Source organism: Lates calcarifer, linkage group LG12 (genome assembly GCF_001640805.2).
Source record: "Lates calcarifer isolate ASB-BC8 linkage group LG12, TLL_Latcal_v3, whole genome shotgun sequence".
NCBI lineage: Eukaryota > Metazoa > Chordata > Actinopteri > Centropomidae > Lates > Lates calcarifer.
The window spans coordinates 18850165-18860914 of record NC_066844.1 but is presented as its reverse complement, the minus strand read 5'-3'; the positions used below and the strand labels follow the sequence as shown (position 1 = coordinate 18860914).

The following is a 10750-nucleotide window of genomic DNA, read 5'->3' as shown; positions in this document are numbered from 1 at the left end:
GACTTTTTGAGAGGTTGCAATCACACAATACTTCAGATTCGTTCGTGACAGTAGTGTGCTGTAGAAGCCTTTTTTCAACCGCTTTAACACAAGTGAAGAAGAAAACCGGAAGCGTCACTTCTCCTGCTGCTGCTGGCGATAGCTAAAGCTACGTCGGCGTCATCGTCTTATCGGTTTGGGGTTTGACAACAGACACAACAGCCTTATTTCGTGTCCAGCCACGAATACCCATTTTCATTGGGGTCTCTGGAGAGGTATGTCTATACTACACGCCCTATAGTTGGTAAATTTCAGAGACGCGGGGGTTCTGCTGTTCATGCTAGTGGATGCTAACCCCAGTGGATGCTAACGCCAGGTAGCTAAACACAGCTGTGGCCTAGGTTAGCTAACGTTAGGCGGTGGCGGCTAACAGTGACCAGTGTACCTGCGAGCTTCATCTGAGTCCAGTTAGCCTACCTGAGCGGACAGCACTGATACGCTGTGATTGTTGAATTAAAATCTGAAGCCATATATTATGTCGTTATGTAGCTTGGACCTGCTCTGCTCTGTTTGTTTACAGTCGGTGGGCGAGTGACTGTCTGGTGTCTATCTAACTTACCGATCTGCTCAGGTAGACAGGTTTAACTGTAGCGTAGCTTGCCAAAGAGCGGATTAGCCTCAGGAAAACACAAGTTGCGTTAAGCAACCTGTCATTTATGAGGAAGTGATACCGAAATCACGTCAACTGTGTTACAGTTCAGCTCAGCAGCGGGTATGTGTCAGCTGTTAGCCTCATGACAGCAGGTCAAGTTGGCTCACAGTGAAGTTATCTTGAGTTCATTGAGCTGGGGTGAAGAGACCGTTAAAGGTACATTTAAATCCACGCCGTGTAGTCTGTATATGTGGCAAAATACAGTCTCAAAACATCAATTCTTCACGTATTTGAATTTCAAGACTTAGCACTTTAACTCCACTATCTTTTAAATTGAAATACAGTTCTATAACTACGTGGTTAGACATAGCAAGTTTGTTTATTTGATTCCATAAGACTTACGAAGAAACATTAGGGGATATTGAATGGACACGTTTAAATGGGATTTTAAAAGAATAAAATATAAGATCAAAAATAATGCTGAATCAGAAAGAAAGAAAGAACAAGCAGTAGTAACAATGCAGAATCATGAGATATTAAATATCCTTACATTTTAAATAATCTTTAGCTTAGCTTTTTAAGAATTGCATCTATATCTATTGTTATTCTTGATTTCTCAACAACAATGAGCTCATAAAACTTAGAGAAATTACTACCTGACTCACAGCTTGCTAAAAATTTAGCAATAAGTTTAATTGATAACATGAATTCGTTTGATTTGTGAAAATCTTGAATGTGAGACTTCTTTATTGTTGTTTGGCTGTTTTTTATCATTCTAAATTAATGTGTGCTTTGGACTTTTGACTGTGGGGCAGACTGTTATTGGCATTTTACAGACTAAACAATTCATTGATCAATTGAAAAGTAGTCTATAGATCATTCATTAGATGCAGGCTTACCTCTAACATTAAATGTAGTCATGTCTCTGGTAGGGACTAGTCTTCTGACAACACTATATATGTTATCTAGGTGCAATATCAAGGTGATCTAGATAATCTACACAACTCGCTGTCAGCAGTTTTAATTGGGAACTAGGTCTGAGACAGTTACTGCATTACAGCGGTGCTGTGGTAAAGTAACCCCAATTATCATCTTCAGGTTTTTTCTTTTTTAGACTTGAGTCTCTTACAAGCACCCAGTTAATCAATAATCAATCAATAACCAAGCAACAGTATCGTTCACAAACAAAGTTTTCTCAGCTCCACTTACAGCTGCCGAAATGTTTTGCAAACGTAGCACTTCAGTTGGTGCTTCACAATTTAAGCTTTCCACTAGCCAATAACATGCTATTGGAATATGTTGTAAACAATTATGGCTGGAGATCATCTCTACCAAAAATAAAAATTAAAAAAAAGTTGAACACTATGCCATCAGTCAAATGCACAACAGCCATAAACTGTTAAAAGACTGAATTGCCAGAAATCAGAGCAGTTTCAGAGTTGAAACGTCTGCAGTAAAGGAAGGATACATTTTGGTCTAGCATCACAGTGGAATACAACCTGATAGTGGTGCCACGCTAACAAATATCAACACAAGATAAACTTCAGTATCTCCTTTTTGCATGTCTTCTAAATCCTCAGATGAACAACAACGGGAATAAGAGAGCTCCAACCACAGCCACTCAGCGACTTAAGCAGGATTACCTCAGGATAAAGAAAGACCCTGTGCCTTACATCTGTGCAGAACCTCTCCCCTCCAACATCCTAGAATGGTAAGGTGTTCATCCTGCCAAGGCCTAAGAACCTTTGGACTTTGGGCTGTTTTTTTGGTTTTTTTTTTTTTTTTTAAATGCCTATCAGCTCTGACACTTTGTCCATAAGTCATGAGGACCCAGAAACATTTTTGGATATATCTATGTATTGAATCCCCAAAAAACTAAAAACAAAAAACTAACATAGAAATAACGGTTAACAAAAAAAAAAAAAAACTTGATAAACCTGAGGGGTCATAAGATTAAAGATAGAAAATGCTACTTTACACAAATTACCTAAGTGGCATTTAGCACATAGTAAAATTTTTATATACCCAGGTTTCAAGATGCCTGTTAGCAGTGCCAACAGTCTAACAATCCCTCAATAAAATCAACTGTAACAAGTCTTTCCAGATTTGGTGTTGACACAAGATGCTGTCTGTTTGTGAATACAGACAGAAAGCAGAATGTAATTCACATGAAGCCTGTTGACCATGTGTTCTGTGGAACACCCAGAATAATGGGAGCATCTTTTTCCTGGAAAGATTAATTGCTGTGAGCACCACAAATATGCCACAAATACATTTTCATTTACCTCCATTGTACTGGAATGTAGACACAAATCACAAAAATGGATATTAAAAAGTGATGACCAGAAAAGATCACATATAAATAATGAGTGATCTTAACCGCATGTTTGTACATTACTACCCAAACCACCGATTTGTTGTTGTGTTGTAAAATCTAACTAGAGCTAGATAAGCAGTAATGGTTTGATAATAAAAGACCAGTTATATGTTAAAGTTAAATGTTTAGCTTTTAAACAGCCATATTTGAACTGGCTGTTGTATTATTGGATTTCATCTTCTAGGGAAAATCCTTTGATATCCTGTGTGGATTATTTATCAAGAATGTGAGTAACCTCTTGCAACACGTATTAAACATGAAAGTCAGCACTTCCTGGTTCCTGGTTGTTGAAACAGTTGTTTCAGAAAGTATTCAGACCCATTCAGTTTTTGCACACTTGTACATTTAATTTTAGATGGATAAAATTGCCATTTTTTCCTACCAGTCTTCACTCACAAACCCATGATGCCAAATTGAAAACGTGTTTTTAGCAATGTTTGCAAATTTGTTAAAAATCAAAAACTTAAATCTTTAACCTTAAATTATACTTAAACCTTCATAAATTATTAACCAACAGTGCAAATGTTTACTTTAACACACCCTTTGTGTTCAGGGTATATTTGTAACAGATGACAGCATACCTGAGACATGACAAATTATCTGTTTTTGAAATTTAGATAAATGTAACACCTTAGGTGTTTTATTTCCACCCCTTACTCTATGTCTCACTTCCCTTTCAACAATAATTTGATAAGGGTGATATGATGTCCAGGAGTTTTGAAATGAATACACTCTTATCACAGCCTTATCAGATCTGAGAAATAGTCAAGTCAATTTCAGTTATCTCGAGGCACTGTACATACTGAGCAGGTCTATACTGTACTCTTCCTTATAAGATTTACAAAGAGAGACCCAACAGATCCAGAACTGAACAGAACTGGACTCTGGGTGGGCGGCCATCTGCCTCGACCGGTTGGGTTTAGACAGAGAGAGGTGGGGGGTGGGGTGGGGGAGATGGTGTAAGAGAAAGACAACATTGCAAATATACAGTCTATGTCAAAATGTAGTAATAATAATGATAATAATAATAATAATAATAGCAGCTATAGGAGTAATAATGACAGAACAGTAACACTACCACTAACACAAATTTTTAAATGTTGTAACATCATTGGTTGAGTTGGATCATGGGAGCAGCAAGAGACTCTACAGCTCTGGAGGCAGACACCTGCAGTAAGCGACAGTAGAAGAAAGAGAGAGAGAGAGAGAGAGAGAGAGAGAGAAGCACAGCCTGGGCACTAATGTGCTTGAGGGAAAAAAAACCCAAACAGAGTTAGAGTAATGCAGCGATTTTAATACAGTTATAGACAACCTTTACTAACTACTAAGCTAAACTGACTGAGACTGACCCAACCCGCCAAAGGGAAAGTGTTGCATATATCATTTTATTTAATTTTTATTTAACTTTTATTTAACCAGTGAGGTCGTAAATCCCTTGTTCAAGGGAGGACTGAGGCCGAGATGGCAGCAAAACTTGGAGACAAAGCAAAGTTGTTAAGATAAGTTAAGAACTGAGACAATTAACAATGGAGTCAGCTACCATACAGTTTACAACTGTCCTGAAATCGTGTCACACCTTGAGTGTCTCCCAAATGTGATTTGCATATATATATATATGCTCCTCCCTCTGTTTCTGTTCCAAGACTTGGGGCAGAGAGCCCAAGGCTCAGAGTCAAACCGAACAAATTAACAAAACAACGCTCATCATGAACACCACTGAGTGTATTTTAGACACAATACAAAAAAGTTATCAGTCATATCAAATGTTAAAACATGTTATTTCAAAATTTATATAATAGGCTGTTTAATTTTCCCAAAACGTACCCTGTACAAATCCTAAAGGCACCCAGCCAAGAGGTAAGTAACATCCAGTGTACAGATTTTTTTGTTGAGAGGCAAACGCAGCCTAGTGACAGTGAGGAATGCACAGGTATTGACATGCTGACTTCACCAGCCTGGGGAACCACACTCTGCTCGCTCATACGAGCGTATACATTAAATTCCACATGATCAACAAAATTCTTAACGATCAATAATTACGCCTATTCCTCTATAATACATTGAATATTTATATGTATGGTGTATAGTGTGTGGTCAAACAAAGCATTATCTATGATAATTTGTGACCTGGTACTAAAATAATACTGTCACAGCCCAAACTGATATACATCTTAGCCACTACATCAGCAGGACATGCATCAAAGTAGTTGTTTAACACACAAGAAAAGAAATAAGAAAAACGTATTAAAGGCAAGGATGGAGATTTAGCCAACTCACTGTCACTCTATTATGTTTTTTTTATTTTCTAGCTAACCACAACCTTCTCTGTCTATTCCAGGCACTATGTAGTCAGAGGTCCTGAGAAAACTCCATACGAAGGTAAGAACGTACTGACAGTTCACCAGCATGTGGTCCCCAGGCAGCTACAGCGAATGGACACATTTTGTCAAATTGATACCTGCTGATTCCTGTGGTTTATGACATGTCATGTTGGAGAGATTGAACCTGAGAAGGCTCTGTCTGACTCAGTGTCTGGTATTTTAATCTGTGATGTCATATCTTCTCTCTCTCTCTCTCTTTTTTTTTTAGGAGGATATTATCATGGAAAACTCATATTTCCTCGGGAATTCCCTTTCAAACCACCAAGTATCTATATGATAACACCAAACGGGAGATTTAAGTGTAATACAAGGTAAGAATGTAGTTTCTTATTCATGAATAGAATGATTTTTTACATTTTTATTTGTTTGTAACTTTGCCTGCTTTATCCACAGGTTATGTTTGTCCATCACAGACTTCCATCCAGACACGTGGAACCCCGCGTGGTCCGTCTCCACGATCCTCACAGGTCTGCTCAGCTTCATGGTCGAGAAAGGCCCCACCCTCGGGAGCATCGAGACCTCTGACTACACGGTGAGGTCAAACAAATGATCACAGGCGCCGAGCAGGGACGTGAACGACCTGCGGCGTCTCAGATATTTGATATGCTTTTTATTCTTTTTTTCCCCAGAAAAGACAGCTGTCAGCCCAAAGCCTGGCTTTCAACCTCAAGGACAAAGTGTTCTGTGAACTTTTTCCTGATGTAGTCGATGTAAGTATGAGTTGATCTCCAACTTAGAATCATCTTCTCTCCTTTTTTTTTCCTTGACCTAATCTTCTCCCATCTCTTTCCCTCCCTCTACCAGGAGATGAAACAGAAACAGAAGGCCCAGGAGGAGTTAAGCGCCCGCACTCAGCCCCTCCCCTTACCCGACGTGGTGCCCGATGGCGACCCTCAACACGCCCACTACGGCCTCCCTGCCCTCAACGGAGGTCCCGTCCCGCTCGGGGGCGCAAACCCAGCCCCGGGCCTGCAGCAGGCCAACCGCAACCATGGACTTCTAGGCGGGGCCTTAGCCAACCTGTTTGTGATTGTAGGCTTCGCGGCATTCGCCTACACAGTCAAGTACGTGCTGAGGAGCATAGCTCAGGAGTGAGAGGAGCTGGCCGCCGTAGGGCGATGCTCCCTCCCCCACCACCACCCCCCATCCCCTTTGCAGGCGAGCCAGCTAGTGGACTCCACATTCTACAAACACACTATGTGGGGGGAGGGATGTTTCAGTCCTGGGTTAAACCCCCTCCACGACCACCACCACCCACAACCACCACCACCATGGACTTTGGAAGACGGAATCTCAAAGCCGACCCACCTAGGAAGGATTGAGCAGAGGAGGAGGGGAAAGAGGGAGAGGAGGAGGTTGGGGAGTGGATGGGAGTGGCAGTTGGACCGGGGGGGGTTTGGAGGGGCTCATTAAAACGGTTGTGATCCACTCTGTGCTTCAGTGGTTTATGTCAGCAGTAGGAACAAACTTGGCTCATGGGTTGTGGAAGAGCATAGAGCTGAGGACAGAGGCACACACAGGTCATAGTTGGTGGCACCGTGCCAGCAGGCTGGTCACCACAACAGAAATAGGCTTCACTGAGGTGGAATAAAATCCGCCATTGTTCTCCTGCACTATCAACTTATAATTAAGCAGATAATTCTTAAAGCAAGCCCCTCAGTGTTTCCCTCTGCAGTCTGTTCCAGTCATTCATACAGCTCAGGGCGGGACTCGATGCTGTTCCAATGCTAAATACATTCATAGTCAAGAAAAAAGGAGTTCCACAGAGGTGTCTTCAGTTGAAGTCTTTAATCCTGGAGTTGGTTACACTCAAGTAGCATTTCCATAAAATAGCTTCAAGGCAGCAGTTGTCATCACCCTGCAGAGAAGTTGAGAGGCAGTTACCTTCAGTTTCACTTTGTCACCAGTGCCATTTGGTTATTCTGCAAGAGGTGTTTTGGTATTTAGAGTACATCTGGGTCATGGAGGAAATTTAAGGAAGTTATTTTTCCTGAATGTGTAGCTTTCCAGATTACAAAAAAAAACAAAGAGCGCTCAATCAAAACAGCACAGACACGGGTGATAGCATCTGAATTTTAACCACATTCCTGAACACTATATGAGCCAACAACATGTCATCATAGGAAAGGCCTCATGTTCTACGTTGAGCTACCTGGAGGGGAAATCGAGACAGATTGGTGACAAAAAGCAAAAAACAACAACACGGTTAAACTACATGTGCAGGAAGATTAGTGTACAGCAGCGTGATCCAAATAGGGCCTTTTGATGTCATCGGTATGTGATGGTACATTTCTGCTGATGCATGGAGCAAAGAAAGTAGACTTGATACAACAGGGTATTATCAAGATACATCACAAACTTTCAGTCTGCAAAAGAGCTGCTGATACAGGGCTGAAGACTGATGTGAGTCCAGATGGTCTCTCCAGTCAACCCATGAGCCAAGCAATGAACCCAATGTCTGCGCAGAAATAGAGACCAGTGCCCCCCTTTTTAAAAAAAAAAAAAAAAAAAAAAAAAAAAAAATCCAAAATTGGCTTAGCTGACCAGTATAGCAGCACTCTATATAGGTCCAAATAAGGAGACACATGAAGAGAACCAACGTTTTGTTTCTGTATATTTTTCTTTTTCCAAATAATATTTTTCTTTGTGTTTTTTGTTCTCTTTATTTATAGACAGCCTTGGCTTGTCTGTCATGGCTCTGAGGAAAAACGTATAGTGTTTGCTAAGCAGGGCAAACACACACACACACACACACACACAGACAGGCAGGCCATGGTTCGGGCTCAAATAATTGCTGATAATTTACTGTTGTGCATTGCATTTAGTAAAGATGGTTCTACTGTGTATCCAATGTTTCAACAGAAAAAAACCGAAAGCAGAAGATTCACCTTTCTATTGCTCTTCTTTTCTGGCACCATCTTTAAAAAAAAAAGAAAAAGTTTTTTTAAAAAACAGAGAGAGAGGAACTGATGATGATGGGAGTGCGTTTGTGTGATTATACAGCAAATGCCCAAATTTCCATGCTTCAGTTAATCTTGTGTGACATTGTATGTTTTCATAGTAAATGCAAATAAATTACCCTGCTTGGCGGGGTCTTTTAGAAACCCGTCCTCTGAACTGCTTCTTTGACAAATCAAACATTTGTATAACGAGGTCAAAGTTTCACTCCTCAGAAAATAATAATGTAATTTAAATCCAAACGAGTTGGCCCGTATAAAGACTGTCATTTGCAGCTTATATAACATAACGTGTTTTTTGGAAGCTGAGACGAGTGTCGAAGCAGTTCCATGGAATGATTTTTTTTTTTACCTAAGGCGTTTCTTTGGAAGTGCCGGAAAACAACACGTGACAAGACCGGTCACGACGTTCGTGGGGAGGTGGGAGTGGAGTGCTTTAAGAGCACCTGAGCCAGGTAAACCTGTCACAGCAAACCTCAATCAACACAGCAGAATCATCACCTGCAGTAAGAACAGGGGACTCTGTCTATCCTGCACAGTAAGTGTTGCCTGGTAGACGCATTTATATTAGAGTAATGTTACTTTTGATTACTTATCATCAGCGAATGTCTCTTCATTTTTCCCGTGTTGAAAAATGAAGAGACTACTGTCCTCTGTTAACATGGTTTTCTCATGTTGTTGCTGCAGATCGTCCCTCGGCTTCGTCTAAGGAATATACTGATCCACATCCACGCCGACTCCACCATGTTCATCAACGAGGAGCTCGAGTGCATCGTGTGCTGCCACGAGTATTCCCGCAGCGACCGGATCCCGCGGCTCCTCCACTGCAAGCACACCTTCTGCGCCTCGTGCCTGGAGAAGCTGTCCAAGCTGGAAGGAGTGGTCCGCACCGTCTCCTGCCCCCTGTGCCGCTGGATCACCTGCACCCGGGCCAGTCTGACCCTGCCGGGGGCCCTGTGGGTCAACACGGAGATCTGGGACCAGATCGCGGAGGAGAAGAGGCAGCAGCGGAATAGGGAGGAGGAAGAGGAGGGAATGAACGACACAGACGCCCAGCTCATCAAGACACAGCTGTGAGTACAGGCCTCCTGCGTTTCAGTTCGGTTTTTGCCCTGATTGGTCGGACTTCTTTAAAGGGCTGCAGCAGTGTAATTTCAACATATAATATCTAAACAAATCTCTTGTTCTTTTTTTAAAATCTGTAGGTCGAACTCGAGACAGTCTGGCTTTATGTCCGCACTCAAGAAAATCTTCAACTGCGTGCTGCAGCAAGGACAAGAGATGGACGGCTGCTGACACCGAGGACAGCGGAGGAAATGTCATCTCCCTTTCTCCTCGCGTTTAACTTGACGGACATGATGAATGTGGCAGCGGGCTCGGCGCGGTTTTCACGACCCCGGAGGCCGCTTTTAACGGAGCAGAGGTCTGAGGTGGCTCTGTGAGGACCCGAGGGCCCGGACTGCTTCACGTGAAGTTTTTAAAGTTCTTAAAAAAGGAACTGCGCTGCTTGTAAGTCGAAATACCTTCTGTGAATTTGATGTAAAACACCGCACACCTTTTTTTCTTTAAAAAAAAAAAATCACAATAAGAGTAACTGTGAACGATCAGAATCAATCAGTAATCAATTTCCTACTTTTCTGTGTGAATAGCTCGTTCTGATTAGAAGAATGACATTCATACGGGAGGCTGTGAATTGTAAAATATAACATGATATACTGTAAATTATTAATTAAAGTATTTATATGTGTATAGTATTTTGTTAACTGTTGTCACACGTGCTTTGGTACATCTGTAAGAAAGTTTGATTTTGATTTGAATACTTCTTATTTATCATTCACATGAATGATTCATATCCTCAAAGACAGACTTATTTATATTTATATAATAGAGATAAAATCATAAATATTGACACATAGTTTTGTTGTGAACAAAATGATAGTGATTGTACCATGAAGAATAATGTTTTCAAAACCAAATATGAGCAACGTTTTAATAAAAGCTGTTCAGAAGTATTTCGTTGATTACTGTTCAGTGTTTATTTGCCTTAACCTGAGTAGAAAAAAAATTACACACAACCCAGTTTGGATTCACTTCAGTCCGTCTGCTCCTGCGGCTCTGCAGAAAGTTTCACTTCGACGTTTGAATCAGTTCAGTTTATCTGCAGTTTGGAAAAGAAAACTTTAAGAGAACTTAAAACAATTTGTCCAAAACTGCTTCACTAAGCCCTGATGATGATGCTGCAGCAAAATCTGAATATATTTTTAATGCATTGCTGTTTTTCATTATAGTGCAATAATATGGACCAACAGTGACCTGCAGACAACCTGTACAATTTATTTCATGCTTTTAAAGACAGAAATCATTCTCACGGAGTGCAATTTAAAATCAAATTAATGTGTTGAAT

At 40.9% G+C, this 10750-nt stretch overlaps 2 protein-coding genes across 2 annotated transcripts; both read left to right on the top strand.

Annotated features, from left to right (window-relative positions):
• ube2j2 (ubiquitin-conjugating enzyme E2, J2 (UBC6 homolog, yeast)) lies at window positions 1-8496 on the top strand. Its single transcript, XM_018677705.2, has 7 exons — window positions 1-254; window positions 2212-2342; window positions 5347-5387; window positions 5598-5700; window positions 5783-5921; window positions 6019-6099; window positions 6194-8496. Exons 2-7 carry the CDS (start codon window positions 2212-2214, stop codon window positions 6482-6484), a joined length of 786 nt encoding a protein of 261 aa, XP_018533221.1. The 5' UTR covers window positions 1-254; the 3' UTR covers window positions 6485-8496.
• Window positions 8497-8722: 226 nt separating this feature from the next.
• On the top strand, window positions 8723-10358 carry LOC108884058 (RING finger protein 208). Its single transcript, XM_018677706.2, has 3 exons — window positions 8723-8884; window positions 9034-9419; window positions 9552-10358. The coding sequence occupies exons 2-3, from the start codon at window positions 9091-9093 to the stop codon at window positions 9640-9642; spliced, it is 420 nt and encodes a 139-aa protein (XP_018533222.1). The 5' UTR covers window positions 8723-8884; window positions 9034-9090; the 3' UTR covers window positions 9643-10358.
• Window positions 10359-10750: the final 392 nt, after the last annotated feature.

What these genes read in the sequence shown, in the direction of transcription:
- ube2j2 (XM_018677705.2), top strand. Translation starts at nt 2,212, where the DNA reads ATGAACAACAACGGGAATAAGAGAGCTCCAACCACAGCCACTCAGCGA. An exon ending in CCCTCCAACATCCTAGAATG is followed by an intron (nt 2,343 to 5,346) that starts GTAAGGTGTTCA and finishes TGTCTATTCCAG; the next exon opens with GCACTATGTAGTCAGAGGTC. An exon ending in TCGAGACCTCTGACTACACG is followed by an intron (nt 5,922 to 6,018) that starts GTGAGGTCAAAC and finishes TTTTTTCCCCAG; the next exon opens with AAAAGACAGCTGTCAGCCCA.
- LOC108884058 (XM_018677706.2), top strand. Translation starts at nt 9,091, where the DNA reads ATGTTCATCAACGAGGAGCTCGAGTGCATCGTGTGCTGCCACGAGTAT. An exon ending in CAGCTCATCAAGACACAGCT is followed by an intron (nt 9,420 to 9,551) that starts GTGAGTACAGGC and finishes TAAAATCTGTAG; the next exon opens with GTCGAACTCGAGACAGTCTG.